Below are 18,894 nucleotides of genomic sequence, written 5' to 3' on the forward strand. Positions count from 1 at the left end.
TACACCGAGCCCCAAGCCTAACCCTGAAGGCATGTCCTCTCTCACATGAACACATTCACTTTAACACAGGCACCCATGTGCATGTATGCGTGTGCACGCACGTATGCACACGTGCGCACGCGCACACACACACACACACACACACAGAGTCTCCCTCTCTCTCAAGTCCTGCCCATGACGACATCTTTCCGTTTTCTTCTGAATCACTTCTTTCTGGTAAAAATGATAAAACGCTGAAAAAAAAGATTCAGTTGAAGAGTCTTTGTTATGTGACCACATTTTTTCACTTCTAATGGAAGCTCTCAGCACTGAGTTAAAACATTATTAGTGCTCAGAGGAATAATGCAATGATTTAGAAGGTGTTTGGTCTTACTGGGAAATGGATTCAAAGCTTCCTCCTCTCCTTTCAGGATTTCAACCTTCCCCTAGTCTCTGCTCACAGACCACTCTCAGATCTACTCTTTTCTTTGGTTCAACAACGTGCTGCTGAGTGTTTGATTCTGACTGGGGTCCTGGGAGGTGCTGACAGTCTTTGCTACCTCAGCCTGGGCTCTTTGCGATGTGTAAGGAATAAATTAGAAGTGATCCTATAGCTAATTACAGTGAAGCTTTGGATCTCCTCCCATGGGTCTAGTGGAAAAGCAGATTTGCAAAGTCTGAACCTGCAAGACAGAGTGCCACAGCACTAGACTAGACTAGACTGGATCTGGCTCCAGGTCTGTGCTGCCACTCGTTAGCTGTGTGACTTTAACTGAGGCTCTTTAACCTTGGGGTCCCAGCTGCCTCATCTACTAAATGGACATAACATGGCCAGCTTTGCCTGCCTCCCAACTTGTTAGCAGACAGAAAATAAAATGATTTATGTGGAAGTGGTCATGTTTAAACACTGCAAAACGTTATTCAAATGAATTGGGAAGGGGGATGTTATTTTTACAAAATTGACTTTGGTCCCTTGTGTTCCTTGTACCCCAGCCCTGCGCCTTCTTGGATCCTCAAGACAGGAGAGCCTGAAGGATGATGGATGTGATATTCTTTCAAGCTGTCAAAGCTATAAAATCATGAGCTGCTGAGTAGAACACATAGACTGCCACAAGTTACGTGGAGTGGCAGTGGGGCATAGTTTTGTCATTGCAGCCCAAGGGAAACACAAGCGCCTACCTTCTTGCCTTCTCCATATATAAGGGGAAACTTCAAGTCATCATCCTCAATGGTTTTGTATGCCCTGTAGGGGGATAAACAACATTTTTTAAAAAAGGTGTGCACTCAATTAGTGACCCGTTGTCCTGACACAGGCCGGTAGGCATGTTATTCTCCCTGAGACTCCAGCCACTCACCACATTGCCAATCTTTCTTTATACAGAGTTATTCTCCCTACAGAATTCTGCGTGTGTGTGTTTTAGCAAACCAGAAAACACCAAGTCTATATATACTCAAAGAGGGAGAGAATATGTTGGCATATTCATAATAAGCAAGGAGGGGCCATGGGCTTCACACGCTGAGTGTCTGTGCAATGATGAAGTGCCCCAGCGGCAGCGGCTGCGTTCTTGTTATTAACCCAAAACTGTGAGCGACAGCACAGCTCAGAGATGGATGGAGTGTGAAGCTGCTCCAAGAGCCAGTTTTCACCTTTAGGGGCTGTTTACACCAAATCAAAACTCGGATTGGGAGTGCTGGAGAAGGAATATTTAGAGCCTGTTTGACCTCAGTATGATTGTCAAGGTTGGCACAAAAGTCTCTGTTTCATAATAGCTTTTAAATGGCCATTCGACACACAGAAAGAAAATTCAGTTTGTGCTTCAATGGTTTATCCTGGACATGGTTGTCCAGATGCCACTGTGCGTACAGCTGAGGCTGCCAAGGTTAAGAGGACAAAGCAAATGAAGTCCATTTCTTGCAGTTCTGCTCCTGAGGAAGTTAAAAAACAAAAACAAACAAACACGGCATTTTATCACTAGCTGTATCACCCTGGGCAAGTAGCTTCAATTTCCTTGGTCTCAATTTCCTCATTTATAAAATAAGAACAACCATATAGGATATAAAGAGCTTAGTATGGAGCCTGGCACTTAGTAAGTGCTCAGTAGGGTCACTATGAGTCGCAACAGACTCGATGGCAAGGCTTTTTGGTTTGGTTTATTGCTAGTATTTAGTAGAAAATACTTTGGCACACCAGTTCCCCTTTCTGGGTACAGCACTGCCTATTCACCACACTGCTGGTCCTTCTTTACATAAAGTTATTTTCCCTGTGGAATTGTATGTGTGCTTGGGTAACCTAGAAAACACCAAATCTTTATATGCTTGAAGATGGAGAAAATATGTTGGCATATTCATAATTAGCAATAAGGGGAGATAGGTTTCTGTCCTAAGCATTTAATTTCTGGGCAACAATGAAGTACCACTGCAGCAGCAGAAGCATTAGGTACTCAGAAGATTAAGTAAAAGATGGGGTAGGTCCTGCTGGGTTAGGTGCTAGAACTGAGTAAGATGCTTTTCTAAAATAACGTCTCCTGAGTCCAAGGAAGATTAATTATTAAATGGTCTCCCGGTCCAGGATACACCCAGGCAACATGGGAGTGAACGGGCAATCAAATGTGTAGGAGCTCTTGATATATAAAAGAATACAATCCAATTTAAAAAGAGTTCGACCCCAAAGCTAAAGAAGTCACACCCTCATTTTCCAGGATGATTATTTGGATAAGTTGTTCCTTCCCAGGGTTTAGAGAATCAGTTACGTTCTAGCACCAGATGTGCCCGGGCTGACTTGAATTCAGCACAGCTGTTTTCATAGCTTTGGGCAGACAGATGAGCTTCTTTGGACCCCAACATTCTCATTAATCAATTAGTGCAAAACCTGGTGCTCACTCGGGGGGTTGTTGTGAGAATTAAAATGGGATAGTAAATGTGAAGAGCTTAGTACATATTTAGCACAGAGCCTGGCACATGCTGAGGGCTCAGTAAATGCTAGTTGCTGCTGCTGCTGCTGTCAAGTGAACCTAGAGGTATTCTAGGAACAAAACTTTCAAAAAAGGAACTGTACTATTTCGTTGCCTTAAATCTACGAAATTAACACAAAGTGGATATAGCCACTTTGATGGTTTTATACTCACATGAAATTTTTTAAACACTGTGGTACACAGCTGGGGATCAAATAGAGCTACTGTTAGAATAGTGACTGCAGGGTTTAAAATTAAGTTTACCCAAAGAATTTGGTCCTTGTCCTTGGTTTCTGAGAGATAACCTCTAAAACCTTGGAAATTTCCCAGTAACTGAAGTGCCTTTGATGAAGCCTCCAGATCACATCTGAGGGTTTATGCTAATGAGGTGACTCAGATGGGGGCTGGCCAAGACAGAAAGACCACCTTGTGATTACTGACCTTGGAGGAAGTGGGCTGATTCAATCAGTAACGACTACATAATGAGGCCCCAATAAAGGCTCTGGACATGAAAGCTCCATGGGCTTCCTGGTTGGTGAAAGAATGATGCGTGGGAGGGTAGTGTATCCCTTTATTGGACATGAAAAGCTTTGCTTTGGGAGCCTTCCCAGACCCTGCCCTGTGTGTCTTTTCATTTTTTTTTTTTTTTTTGCTATAATAAAACTGTACTCATAAGTATCTTACTTTCTGTGAGTTCTGTGAGTCGTTGTAGTAAATTATCAAACTCGAGGGAGTAGTGGGAACCAGCAGGTCAGAAGTGAACGGGGCTGGAGAACCTTGAGCTTATAGCTGTTATCGTAAGGGGGTAAAGGGAAATCCTGAATTTGTAGCCAGCAGGTTGAAAGTAAGGGTGGGGATTCCTACACTTGCAGCTAGCATCTGAGGTCTTGGGCAGACTTCCAGTCTGTAGGACTGTGCCCTTTAACTTGTGAGGTCTGTCCTAGCTCCAGGAGGTTAGGGTCAGAGGAAACAGTGCTGCAGGTGCAGCTGGTGTCAGTACAGAAGTGGAATAGAGGGGAAGAGAGTTAATAATAAATTGATTTGGATTAATCAACACAGTTTGGTGTCAGGAGAAGTGAAAAGTGGGGATTTGATATATACTTGCACAGACCTAGCTCGAGGATTGAAGGAATTTTTAGGACAGTGGTTCCCAACTATGATTGCATATTGAATCCACTGAGAGGGCTTTAAAAAAATCCAATGCCCAGGCCACACTTCAGAGCAATTAAATTTGAATTTCTGGGGTAGGCCCCTAGCATCTGTAGTGTTTAAAAGCTTCCCTGGTGATTTCAATGGACACCCAAGGTTGAGAACCACTGTTGGAGACCAAAATCCCATTAACTAACATTAAAAGTCAGTTAAACAATAAACTCAAAGCAGCTTGACCCTAAAGACGGCAGACATGGCTCAAGGGAGAGGAGGGAAATGACTCAAGAAAGGCCCTGAAACAGGCGGGAGCAGGATTTGGGGATAGTGGAGAGAAGGACAGGCCCAGGCAGAGAGAAAGGAAGGAGAATTCCTGAGAATTATAATTAGAGAGACGGTGTATTCTGGAGACCCAGGTACGGGAGTCTGGAATTAAATGAGAGGCAGAGACAGCAGTTCTAGAAGTCAATGACTGGAAATTACTGAGAGCTCCGCAGCATGGAGATAGGCTAAAAGCACTCTTAAAAGGCTTGAAAAGGTAATGAGAACACTGTTCTCTGACTCAACCACAAACCCAAGTAATCGAATTCTCTCAGGGCAGAGAAGTTCAGGAGCATGAAATCTATGCTACCACAGCTCTGAAAGACAAACACTCATCTTGGAGTCGTCACCCACAGGGCCAAGATGATCACAAATTCTAATGTTATACTTTAGCTTCTGTTTTTTTTTTTTTTTTTATCTTGGGGAACAACCCCAAAATTTAAAATATAAAGTGTCTCAGTCATCTAGTGCTGCTATAATGGAAATATCACAAGTGGATGCCTTTAACAAAGAGAAGTTTATTTTCTCATAGCACAGTAGGCTAAAAGTCCAAATTCAGGGTGTCAGCTACAGGGGAAGGCTTTCTCTCTCTGTTGGCTTTCTCATCAATCTTCCCCCAGACTAGAAGCTTCTCTGTGCAAGGAACCTGGGTCCATAGGACACGCTCTGCTCCCAGCTTTCTTGGTGGTACGAGGTCCCCCTGTCTCTCTGCTCGCTTCTTTCTTTTATATCTCAAGAGAATGCCTCAAGATACAATCCAGTCTTGTAGATCAAGTCCTCCCTCATTAACATCATAGAGGCAGGATTTACAACATATAGGAAAATCACATAATGGCCCAGCCAAATTGATACACACATTTTTGGGGGGATGTAATTCAATCCATGGCATAAAGTTTACAGAAAGAAAGGTTTATTCTCTTCCTGCCACTATTAGTTTTCAAGCAACTACGGGCCCTCCCCTCTCCCACCACTAACAAATAAGTAGTTTAGAGCTGGTATGACAGTGTGAATAACTATAAATAAGGAGAGAAAGTACAACACCCTCTCCCTCTCAATCTCTCTGGGTTTTAAGCACATTTCATCATATAAAACTAGGTGAACTTGCCTCCACAGTTAACACTTCAGAGTTAAAACTGGCAACTTGATTAAAGTCTACGTAAATGAATGATTATTGTTGCTGTTAGGTGCCATCAAGTCGGTTCTGGCTCATAGCAACCCTGTGTACAACAGAACAAAACACTGCCCAGTCCTCACAATCGTTATGCTTGAGACCATTGTTGCAGCCATTGTGTCAGTCAATCCATCTCGTTGAAGGTCGTCCTTTTTCACTGAACCTCTACTTTACCAAGCACGATGTCCTTCTCCAGGGACATGTCCCAATAACATGTCCAACGTAAGTAAGACATAGTCTTGCCACCTTTGCTTCTAAGGAGCATTCTGGCTGTATCTCTTTCAACACAGATTTGTTCATTCTTTTGGCATTCCATAGTATATTCAATATTCTTCGCCAACACCGTAATTCAAAGGCATCAATTCTTCTTCAGTCTTCCTTGAATGATAGGTAGTAATAATTACAGCAGCTATGATCTACTAAATACCTTCTACATGCTGGACAGTGGACCTGGTGCTTACTGACAGTGTCTAAAATCTCTACCAAGATGAGGAAACTGAGACTCAGAGAGGTGAAGTTACTTTTCCAAGATGATATATTGAGTTTGGCGACTAGAAGGCTGAATTCAGACTTTCCTAGGAAACGCACCAAAAACGTGACATTAGGGCTCAGATTTGCGAATTTCCAATCCTAGTTGAAGAGTCTGAAATCAGACCATTATTGTTCACCTCTTACTGGGTGAAACACAGAAATCTGAAGACTAAAAAGAGACTTTTGCTGGAAGGGAGTTTTCCATGTGAGTGACAAAAGAACGTACGGCGACTATGTGGGGGTAAAACCACAGCTGTTCTACTATGGTTTAGGGAAGGCAAGCAGGACATCAGAGGACATGACAGTCCTCTGTTCTTAGACCTCCCTCTGCTTTCTGGGACTTTCACCAGTGGCCACAGAGTCCAACAGAGCCCTCTCTCCAGGCAGCAGGCCGACCTTGAATCTGTTCTCACAGTTTAAGGCGGCCACCCCAGTTTCTGCAGACTTGCAAGGCCCGTCTGCTGTTCTTATTATAGTCCATGTCTAGGCTGCAAGCTTTAAGCTATGCTTTCGGCTCATCCTTGGCTCAGGGAGGTGAGAGGATAAGGAGAGAGGTCTGAAGTTTGAGAGCTCCAAGAAGTGGAGGTACCTGAGATTAAGAGAACCAACTCCTTCATTGAAGACCCAAGGGGTCTTGAAACCCTGATTGAATTAAAAACAAAATAACACTCCAGAAAAACAGATTCTTCACTAGTTTTACAATAATATAACTGACAAGAGTATATAGTCAAACATTACTTGTTACAAGAAAGCAAAAACTAAAAGGCTCAGGAAAGATTTTTAAAATAGCTCTTATTTTGGGTCAATTATTTTATGAGGCCAATTGACAAAAAGATGAGGTGAGAAAAAAATCCAAGTGCTATATTCCTGACTTTCCCTCAATCAGAGGCATTAGCCTCAAAATTTTTCTTTCTTTTTTTTTTAATAGTTTCCTTTGCAATGTTGATTCTGCAAGGCTGAAAAACAAGGCGCCATTGGTCTGGACCTACTGGAAAGAGAAACTCAGCATAGCAAGAGACTGCAAGGCCACAAAGTCAGCTGTACCTCAAGCACAGGAATTCTTTCTACAACATAATTCATATTGGTCCTTGACCTGTCACTGAATGGACTCCTGTATACAGTCATTGTCCTAGAAGCTTTACAATATTTAATGTCAGCCCATTCCACTGAAGTATAACTCTGGGGAATTCTTTCTTAAATTAACCCAATCATTCACCCATTGGTGCATTTGGTCTGTCCTCTGGAAAACCATGAAATAAATGTAGTTTCTCTTTTGCTTGAGAGCTCTGCAAATATTTGAGGACAGCTATCTCAAAGTTATCCTTAGTTTCTTTAACTGTTCTTCACAGGTTCTGGGGGACTGTCCCTAACTACTCAAGTTACTGTTCATGACCTTCAGGACATTCACCCATTTTTTCTATGTTCACAGATTGCTTTTCCACTCTTTACTGTGCTATTATTCGCAGCAATTTTACACATTTTGATGGTGCCTCTGGAATCGACAAACTCCTAACCTACTTCTGGATGACCTCCTCCTCTGCTTCCCAGCAGCACCCTGGTCATGTGAGGTGTACCGAGAACAACCCCATCACCGAGACTGCACCTCGGAACCATCTCCTCTCTCACTGCCTTGCTGTGGCTCACAGGCCAGACGCCCTCCACAGGCCAGCTCCCCTCCGTGGTCTGGCCATTCCAACTACCTTTTGGCTCTGCTTGTTTCCTGATTTAGCCTTCACATGTGATGAAATCTTTTAACTGTTCTCCTTGCTAAATATCTAGAACTCCTCACTATTTTGATCTTCTAGAAGGAGGAAATACAATAGGAATTGAGTGTTTTGTTTATTAACATTTACCAAATGCTGTTATCTCTGCTCCACAACAGATCAGAATCTGAACAGTTCTCAGCACCTTCACTGCCATCACCCTAGTGCCTCATCAAGCCTTTCTATAATAATCTAAGCAGGAGAGGATGGTGCCAGGATTCAGGTGAGAGCACTAAAGGTGTTGAAAACTGTTTAGATTTGTCCCTTACCTCTATTCTCTCTATTCTGAGAACAACCAGCGTGATTACCTTAAATTGTTCAGATGACATCATTACCCTATTGAAACCCTCCAATGCTTTTCCCTTCATACTCTGAATAAAAACCAGGTAATGAAACGGCCTTTTTAAAAATTTCTTTTTTTCCCCCAATTTTCTTCCCTGCTTTATTTTTCTCTGTAGCACCTACCACCATCTAACATTTTAAATATTTTACTTATTATGTTTACCGTCTTTAAGCTCCTCCCCCACTGCTACAAAGGCAGGGATTTTGTTTAGCTGTGGCATCCCCAGTAGCTAGTAGGGTGCCTGACATATAATGGGTGCTGTTCAATAAGTGAGCAAGTCAATGAATACTACTTACCCCCCCCCCCAAAAAAGCAGTGATTTTATGCTGCCCTGACTTACTTTCCTGTTCTATACATATTTACAAAACAAAAGCAAAGAGCCTTCCTGTGCTCTTTGACAGCTTTCTTGGTCTGTGTTTCAGCCAGGGCTTCTAACTGGTTCGTTTGGTTTAAATTCCTGCTGAAAATTTGCATTTTCATCCTAGGTATACTGAATCATAATCTACTTTTAACAAAATCCCCACGTGTACTCTTATATACAATAAATTTTGAGAACACTGGTCTACTAGTGGTTCTCAGAATGGGTCCCTAACCAGCAACATTAGCATCGCCTAGGAACTTGTTAGAAATGCAAATTCTCAACAGGGGTTCGACCTGACTGGTTTGAAGTCCTGGCTTCAGCTGCTGCTCACTTTTCTTGCCTCTGGCCCTGGCTGGCTCTGTGCTGCTCCTTGCAGTTTTTCAGACATGTTCTCTGAACAGATGAACTCAAGAGGTCCCTGTGCAGCCAAGCTGATGTCTTTTCACTCCTCTGATGAGTAACCTCAGAGGGGTACAGGACTCCTCCAGTATGAACACATCTTGTTTCTGTGTCAGTTCTGTAATTTTTATCAGAAAAAACACTGCCCATATTTTCACCCTGGCTGGGAGGTGAATCTCCCACAACCATTTCTCTCTCTTTTAACCTATAAGCATAATCATCACTCCTCAGTTTAAAATCCTCCTTTGACTTCCCATCATCCTTAATCTAGAATTCAACAACAAGGCCCTGCATGATGAGGCCCTTGACATCTTTGATCATACCCTGGGTGGTGCAAACAGTTAACTGTTCAGCTACTAACCAAAAGGTGGGAGGTTTCTAGTTTACCCAGAGGCACCTCAGAAGAAAAGCCTGGTGTTCTACTTCTGAAAAACTAGCCATTGAAAACCCTATGAGCACAATTCTACTCTGGGGTTGCCATGGGCTGGAGTTGACTCACTGGCAACTGGTTTTGGTTTTATGTGCTCATGCAACATTGGCTTTCTAGTTTCTTTAACAGGTAGCGCTGTTCCTGCCACAGGAACAGGGCCCTGTTGTTCGTTGTTCCCTCTGTGTGGGCCACTCTTTCTTGAGGCCATCCTGAAGCTGCAGGCTGTGCAGCCCTCAGAAGGGCCTTCACTGATCACTCAGCTAAAAGTATGAGGCTCCCCTGCTCCTCCTTCTTTACTCTTCAGAGAACAACCTGAAGGTATCCATTTATTAATTTGTTTACTTGTTTATATTCTGCTGCCCCCTTTAAAACACTGGAGGTGGGGAGTTTTGCCTGACTCACTGCTACACTTTCATATCTAGAACAGTGCAGGCATGCTGCGGATGTAAGGGAGACACTAGCAAATAGGTACATAAGTGAAGCAAGGCTGTCACTTCCCCCTCAACGAGTTTCCTTCTAAGGATACACTGTAGTCTTGGCTTCCCCATTCATTTTAATAGTGAGCTTTTCCATTGCTGAGTTCAATCTCAGAGGAGGAGGTGTTCTCGGTGTAGCCCACATGACCAGGGTGCTGATGGGAAACAGAGAAGAAGGTCATCAGGAGGTGGGTTAGATGTTACAAAGTCAGGATTCCAGAACCATCAGAACGTGTTGAAGATTTCTATGCCTGAGTCCTATCAGTGATACCTCTGACTTTGTTTACCTCTTTATATTAGAATTTCAGTTTCCCTTTTATGTCTCTCTCTATATCTGGCCTTTGTTGGATTCCTCTATCCACAGCCAGAGCCCCACTCTGGCTTCTTAACCCACAGGCCCGGAACCCAAAGTTCACGCTGTGGCACCATCCATATAGATCAATTCCCACGACTTCCTTCTCTCCTAAGTCATGACTTTTAACTAGAAAAAGGGGAAAAAATATCACTTGTTTCTCCAAGTCTTAATTTCCTTTGCAGGACTTCAAAGTCATTTAAGAGGTACGTGACCCCTTCTGGGGAGAGTAATGGGATCCTCATCCTTCGGGGACTGCGTAATCTCAACAATCCACTTGTGGGGCTCTAATGACACACATTAGTGAGTCACATTCTTCCACTCGCTAACCTCTCGACATTGCCTTGGATTTCTCTCCTCCCCCGGGAGTCTTTCTTCCTGGATTCTTTCTTCCCTCCTGGCAGAACCCACTGTGGTATGTTAAAGAACACCAGGCTTGGAGTCAGAGGTCTTAAAGTCACACATCTCAGTCCTCACATGAACTAGCTGTGTGAACTTGGGAGAGTCCCTCAATCTCCCTGAATTTCCTTCTTCAGCTGGATACACTTCATGGGTTGTAAAAATTAAACACAAAAATGGCTGGGAAAAATCCTTTGTGAAGGCTACAGTGCTATTTAACTGTAAGTTGTGGCTATGAAGATCTCAGGAGCCTCATTCTTCAACACAGACAGCACAGGTAACAACTGGTGGGCACCACCAGCAGGGAGACATAGCACATCCCCATGGAGAAGTACTTCCTCAGCTCCCACAACTCATGCTTTTTCTACCATTGCTGATGATATCAGAGGATAAAAGGGAGCATCTGTACAACTTTATCTGGAAAAGTTCACCGTTCTAAAGCAAAGACTTAGAGGCTCAGAAAGATACCACAGAGCTAATTATCTACAGGGGGTGCTCTTGGGTTAGTCTGAAATACTCATAAAAGGAGACATTTTTCCCTTTAGCTGGAAGCTCACTGCCCCACTAGCAGGGAGGTAAAAGCCACAGGTAGTCTTGTTTTGCTCATAGCAGAAAGCTAGTCCTAGCTCACCAGAGGCACATTTCACAGGGATGGAGGGTGGTGGACAGATTATTTCTTGGTCCTTTGTCCCCACTCCCACCTTCCTACCACCAAATCTCAGCAGAAGCTTGAATTGCAGGAGGCCAGGGACGAAACACCGGCCAGGCCTGGCTGCTGAGAAGCAGACACGTGCTGGGAGCCCAAATGCCACTCGTGGCTTTTAAGTGGTTGGCATGACCCCAATGAAGCAATTGATGGAATCCACAGGGGCGCTCCCCTGACTCGCCTCTCACCGCACCCACCCTCCTCAGGTCTTCCTGGAAAAAGCAATGCAGGATTGGCAATCACCTTGTGCTTCCTTTTTTCCTGCCAGCCATCTGTATTTCCAAAAGAATCAAGCCCAGGGCCTAATCACAGACAAAGCTCAGTAATGGAGGTGGCTTCTTGCTCCTTGAGGTGGTCTTACAGCATGCAGTTGACTCCTCCTCCTTGCTGGGTAAAAATCTGCGTGTACATATCTGCGTGTTTCCTTTCGGGCAACATAAAAAGATTCTGGTATTTGATTAGGTCTTACTCTTATTTTTTTAAATGTCCCCTTTTAAGTCCTTTCTCCTGGTTTCAAAGATTTACAATAAATAAACTCCCAGAAATCCCTTAAATTTGCCTTTGGTTTGAATCTTAATATGCTGGAAAGCTGGAGCTAAGCTTTGTGTGTGGAGGGGGGTGGTGGTGGTGAATCTGAGCCAAGCTTTAGGAGGTCAGGCTCAAGTCGGCATTGTGGCATGAGAATAGGAGGCCAGCCCCAGAATCCCCAGGATGAATCTGAAGAGGCTGAAAAACATCCCATACCCAGCAAGTAGTTTGGGGGTTTCGAAGTATCCTTTATAATGTTTTTTGGGCATGACAAACAAATATCTCTGCCACAGGCTCATCACTGTATAGCCGGCTTTAGTTACTTGTAACTCTTCGTTCAGGGGTACGGGATTGTGTTTTGACTCATCTGGTCCCTGAATTTATGTGCCAGGACTTGTTGTCAAGGGGTATCTTGATTACATGATCCCAGGGAAAGGTCCTTTGGTGGCGCTAGGCTCTACAAACAAATGCTACTTTGTTTTCTCCCTATGGTCCTTGGACTGTCCTTTACTGTAGGCCCTAAGCTAAAAAAAGACCTAGAAATCCTGGTGGCATAGTGTTTAACAGCTATTGCTGCTAAACAAAAGGTCAGCAGTTCGAATCTACCAGGTGCTCCATGGAAACCCAATGGGGCAGTTCTACTCTGTCTTATAGGGTCGCTATGAGTTGGAATTAATTCGATGGCAACAGGTTTTTTTTTTAATCCAGGGACAAGTTGATGTACTGCTGCTAATACAGTGCAACAGTCTGGATTCAGGCACACATAGTTTGCTTGAATTGTAAATGTGTTTTTTATATTTGGTGATATAACTCAAGGGGGCTGACAAGGGCAATGTAACCTACTACAGTGCAGCCTAGCTTGTGCATATCTGGCTGCCCAGGATGAGAGCCACAACCTCCCTACTGCTTAGCTGCATGAAAAGGGGAAATCTTCTGGCCTTCTCTCCAGGTCAGCGTTCTATAACAGGGCCCAAGCTCTGGTCCTTGACATTGCAGTTGCTCTTGAAGAAATCCCCTAATCGGTAGGGCTGACCTAGTACCAAACTCACAGGCCCTAGGAAATGCCTACCTCCCCATTTCCCATCAGCATGCCTCAGCCAGATTCTGCCTGGAGAGCTGAGAGCAGTAATCATCCTTCTATTTTGGCCTAAAGACTTCTCTTCCTCCCATCAGGTCTATAGTGGCAATCCAAAACCAAGCCCAGTGCTGTCGAGTTGATTCTGGCTCATAGCGACCCTATAGGACAGAGTAGAGCTTCCCCATAGAGTTTCCAAGGAGCGCCTGGCAGATTTGAACTGCTGACACTTTGGTTAGCAGGCATAACACTTAACCACTATGCCACCAGGGTTTCCATAGTGGCAATAGAGCTTGCTTTTATTCTGCTGGCCTGTGTTCTCTGGGAGAGTTGACTGGATTGGAGCAGAGGCTGCATACTTTGTGACCATGGGAAGATATATATAAAGTGTGAAACCTCTGCTCTAATATACATCTTGGTAATTCAATATACACATAAACGCATTACAAAAAACAGTATTTGCCCTTACTATTGGAGCCTTGGTAGTGCAGTGGTTAAGAGCTTGGCTGCTAACCAAAATGTTGGCAGTTTGAATCCACCAGCCACTCCTTGGAAACCCTATGGGGCAGTTCAACTCTGTTCCATAGGGTCGCTATGAGTCAGAACTGACTCGACGGCATGTAACAACAACAACAACAACCCTTACCATTATATATATGCATGTGACATACACTGATATTTTCTTTTTATTCAATGTTATTTAATTTGTTTAAAATGCTTGTCTCCATATGTTAAATTGATTTCACAACCTATTAATGGGACTCTATTCATAGTTAAAAGCTTGGGTAGAGGAAAAGAACCTGCTCTTAGAAACTTCCAAATTAGGAGATTAGGCTTTGGTCAAATAAAAGCAATAGGTTCTACTGTATTCACTGAATACCTACTAGGTGCTAGGCACTGGACAGGTACTGGATATGTGTGGTTGAAGTAAATAAAGTAAATGTCATTGCTTGACTCATTGGCCCAAATTTAAAGGTGGAAAGAGATTCAAATAGAGATATGAATGCTTTGAATCAGTCTTTTGAAAAACACACCCACAGGTGCATGCCACCAACAGAACCACTAATACGTAAGAAGATTCTGAATGACTTCTAGGTAAGTTTCAGATCTGGAAATTCCTTCCGATGCAGTATCCATTTGGTGTGCATTAGCACTTGGCCAGGAGAGCTTCATACTGTTATCAATAACATTTAGCTCTCCCCATGGGTATGAACCAGAGATCCTTATTTTATGAGCACACAAATATGGACTGCTTTCAGCTTTCTCAGGGACCATTCATTCTGAAACAAACACGAATTTCATTGACACTGGCCTTTATATTGGATGAGACCAAGTCAGTACATACAAATCAGAAGATGACCAGAATTGACCCCCTAGCCACGAATGGTGGGGAGAAAATAGCAGCTAGATTGCTAACTACTGCAGAGGCCAATTCCTTGGTGCAGGTCCTTACAGCCCCACCTAACAAAGCTTCTCCCACTCTGGTCACACAGATATTTGCAACAGAGCACCAAGTCTTAGAGTTTCCCCTCGGAGAAGCCACTTGCACTGGAACTCTACCCTACGCCACGGCATTTCAAAGCTTTCTATCCAAGTGCCCTTGAACTGGTAACATCACTCAGGGCACAGTGCATATATCCCAAAGTAAGTATCAATACTTTTTCAGTCTTCTGTTTTAGCTTAAAAAGCCATGAGAATTTTGCATAAGCCTGCATACAATCAACGTTTATTTCAACACATAAAAAAAAAATCTCCAGCCCACTGCCCACCCCCTTCCCCAGGTTCTAGTAATATGAAACCTCCTGCATCAAGGTGGCCCTACTGTTTTAGAGGACAGAGTCTGAAGGCAGCTGTTTTTAAATTTTGTGGTGTCACCTCACCCCTAACACAGAATTCCAATATATCCAAGATTTACTGCACACTTGCTATGTTTCAGGCACTCTTTTAAGCACTTACATGTTTAAAAGTATATAATTCTTATACCAATCATGTAGGGTAGATATTAACATTATCTCCATTGTACAGACAAAGAAAAAAAAAAAAAGAGGCATAAAGAGGTCATACAACCAGGAAACAATAGAGGCCAAGCTCAAGTCCAGATCTGCCCACGAAGCACGTTGTGCTGTTAACCACAGTGTTTCTCTGCCTGTCCTTGAAGAGCTATGAATCTGTATAAATGCTGCAAAATGGCATGATATACAACAGAATCCTTAACTACTGATTTCTGCTTAGAGTAAATTGCAGAAGTAAAAGTCTACTCGTACCTCCGGGCTTTCATGTGGTCAGCTACAAGGAGATTTAAACACACCACATCTTAGACTTCTTTTCCTCTTAATGATATGGTGGATGTACAAGATCACTGTAAAATTAGGTATAACCTGAGGTTTGGCTTTCAAATAATTTGGTTGTTAATAAACTGAAAGACTCCAAATCTTCAAACTTGGGTACCCAGCTTTCCACAGGGTGATCCAAGCCCACCCAGAAGGATGAGGCAAATGTTCGGGGAGGGAGGTCATTAAGTTAGAATGAACAAGAACAAGAAACCAGAGAGCTGAATGCTCTGGGAGCATGGTCTCTTGCTCTACCCTGTGTATTTATACCATCCTTGGGCCTGGACTATCCATGTTATGGGCACAAGCATCAATATGGAAAAGAAGACGCTACCCTGACCCACTGCTGGAACCTGAGTGCTTTAACTACCCCTTATTATCTACCGCTAGTCCAGACTACTGGGTCCCTCCTGAACACAGCTGTTGTCCACTGCAGGTAGACAAAGAGGTTCTTAATTAATCGCAGGAGGTTAACCAGGGAGAAGACCGCAAAGCCCCAGGAATCACAAAACCACTTTAGACCTTTCAACCCATTAGACAGGCTGCCTGGTGCTCTTTAATCAATCACTTCTGCAAGCAGTTGTTCGCATCCACGGTAAGAACATCTAGAGCTGCCCAAGATCAATGTTTAAGGATAAATGAGAATCGCCTGGTAAATTTTTTTTAAAAATGCAGATTCAAGGAACTCACAGGTTCTGATCTAGCAGGTGGGGTGGAGCCTGGAATGTACATTTTTAATAATCATCCCTGATGAACAAGCTTCACTCTGGGTATACATCCCTCTATCCATTTCGATACGGGATTGCAATCATTCATTTATGGGCCTGTCCCCACACTAGACTGTAAACTCCACGAGGGCAGGGACTGTCTTACTCATCTTTTATCACCAATGCCCAATACAAAGCCTGGTTCACTGAATGCATATCTGTCGAAACTGACCACCCACACAAGATGAAGCCCAGAGCTCAGGCCTTAAAATCACCAGGCCCAGGGCCCAGCATTCAACTGACCCTGGAAGATGGACAGGGCTGATTTAGTCCTAGTGGAATCTGAACCTAGAATTTGGCAGGGGATGGCTTTTGCCAGAGCAACGAGATCATTAACAAACAGTGAACGTGTTGCCCTGCCATATCTTCATGAGTGTCCTGAAACTTCCCTTGCGATCTAATCACAACAAAGAGGGGAGAGCCGACAGATGACACACTGGCCCTCAAAATGCCCCTGGCATCTTCAGTGTGAGCATTTCCAGTTTTTACAGAAAGATCCGTGTTCAGTTCTTCAACAAGGGACAGACACGAAACCTTATCCTTGCTCTGAAAACATCTTTGATGTTCTTGTCCGAAGGTAAGAGGAATGTGGTGGCAGGATAAGGCCTTTTAGGGTTTTGGAGCAGTGGTTCTCCAACTCTAGTGTGTATACTTCTGCGGCTGGCCCAGAAACCAGGGGTTTTAAACCAGCACTCCAGGTGATTCCGATGAAAGATACTCCAAAGGCCACACTGGGTTAGCACTTTAATGAGATTGTAAGCTTGGAACCAGGAACACCAACTTCCTACTCTAAAACCTGGTGGGCAGAGAATGCGTGGCAAGGAAAAAGATAAAAAAAAATCCCAAACAAAACACTATCAAGCTCTCCTAAGAGTAGAATATTATAACCAGATGAGTGTAGGTTGGATACAGTAAAATGGTTCTTTGGCAGGGTTGTGAAATACCTAGAAAATTTGTAGGAGTGTTTGCAGTACACACTTCTCTGGAATTTCTTAAAAACAGGATCCTATAAATAGGCCATCACTGCCCCCATGACCTTCCAGTTCCTGATACATGTCAGTTATGTTAGGTTACCACCAGGACTGTTACCTAGCTGTTGATGTTGTCAGCAGCCATCAAGTCAGCCCTGACTCATGGCAACCCATGCATAATGGAACAAAAGGCTGCTCCTACACCATCCCCATGATCAGCTGTGATCCACTGGCTCATTTTTGGAAGTAGACAGCCAGGTCTTTCCTCCTAGTCTCTCTTGGTCTGGCAGCTCTGCTGAAATCTGTTCAGCACCATAACAACACTCAAGATGCCACTGACAGGTGGGTGGTGGCTACACATGAGGTGCCATAGCTGGGAATCAAACTAGGGTTGCCTTCACGGAAGGCGTGAATTCTACCACTGGACCACCAATGCCCCTCTTTTCTAACTTGTTGTTGTTGTTAGGTGTCGTTGAGTCAATTTTCGACTCATAGTGAACCATGTGGCAGAGCAGAACTGTCCCACCTTTCTCCCACCAAGCTGCTGGGTAGGTTTGAACTGCCAACCTTTGGTTAGCAGCCAAGGGCTTAACTGGTACATACCAACATAACTGTGTGCAGAGAGTTAAAACACTGAAATACTCCTGTATTGACTGGCAAATAATGACTGCCCTAAGCTTCCTGAACACCCCTTATCTGCTGCTCTGGACCCTCCCCTTGAATCCCCATGATATAGTAAATTAAGGGTTAATACCTGGCACAGCAGGGGGCTTCTACGCCCCTGCTGCAGCCTAGCTGGAGTCTATTAATACTTCCATGCTGATGGTTAAAATATTTTGAATATTCTTTCTGGCTTCAACATTCCTAAAACACACCACGTGTTCACACCTCTGCCTGTGTTAAGGAAACCCTGGTGGTGTAGTGGTTAAGAGCTAGGGCTGCTAACCAAAAGGCTGGCAGTTCGAATCCACCAGGCACTCCTTGGAAACTCTATGGGGCAGTTCTACTCTGTCCTACAGGGTCGCTATGAGTCGGAACCGACTTGATGGGAACGGGCATTTTGGGCTTTTTGCCGTGTTAAGGAATTCTGGTAGCACAGTGATTAAGCACTCGGCTGCTAACCTTAAGGTCAGCAGTTTGAACTCACCAGTCACTCTGCAGGAGAAAGATGTGGTAATGTGCTCCCATAAAGATTACAATCTTGGAAACCCTATGGGGGCAGTTCTACTCAGTCCTACGGAATTGCTATGAGTTGGATTCGACTTGATGGAAACGGGGTTTTTTGTTGTTGTTGTTGGTGGGGGACGGTTTCTGCTTGTGCTGTGTCTTCTGCTCAGCACGCCCTTCCCACCTGCCCCCAGCCCTCTTGACACCCTACTCATAACTCAGCTCTTTAGTTCAAATGCTTAAAAACAATCACTCTCTCTACCAGTCTTTCCTTTAACCCCCCTTCTACAATCCCTATCTTGTTTCTTGCATTATTTATATATAAGTTCCAACAGATCTACTTCCCTTACTGCTGAGATTTTAAGAACAGAATTACAGGCAAAATGGTATTGCTCAGTAATTTTCCAGAAAGTCAATCCCTGGGCAAGTGGTATCTTTTTGACATTAACATAGTCCTAGGTATCTGATAAGATCTCTCCTATATGAAAACATGTTTTGGTCACTGAGGGGCTTGGGGTCCCAGCAATTCGGATATGTCTCAGGAGGGCTGCTGTGAGCATCTGAAAAGGTCCCAGTGTCTAAGACCCAAAAGGTAGATACAAAGTCAGTGTAAGAGCCAAAAACCACCATCAAGCAGCACCCAGAAAATCAATGGCTTCCTGGCTATAGGGATGGCATCTCTTTTCATAGACAAGAGGCCCATCTTACCTGTGCTGAGCCTCATCTCT

General features: G+C 43.8%; 1 protein-coding gene across 1 annotated transcript in view; it reads right to left on the reverse strand.

Annotated features, from left to right (window-relative positions):
• PPM1H (protein phosphatase, Mg2+/Mn2+ dependent 1H) overlaps window positions 1-18,894 on the reverse strand; it is a 329,530-nt gene that overhangs the window by 54,500 nt on the left and 256,136 nt on the right. Inside the window, exon 7 of the mRNA XM_049883763.1 lies at window positions 1,159-1,222. Coding sequence (XP_049739720.1) covers window positions 1,159-1,222 — 64 coding nt within the window. The remainder of the gene's footprint in view (window positions 1-1,158; window positions 1,223-18,894) is intronic.

The sequence above is a fragment of the Elephas maximus genome, chromosome 4 (assembly GCF_024166365.1).
Source record: "Elephas maximus indicus isolate mEleMax1 chromosome 4, mEleMax1 primary haplotype, whole genome shotgun sequence".
Classification (NCBI taxonomy): domain Eukaryota; kingdom Metazoa; phylum Chordata; class Mammalia; order Proboscidea; family Elephantidae; genus Elephas; species Elephas maximus.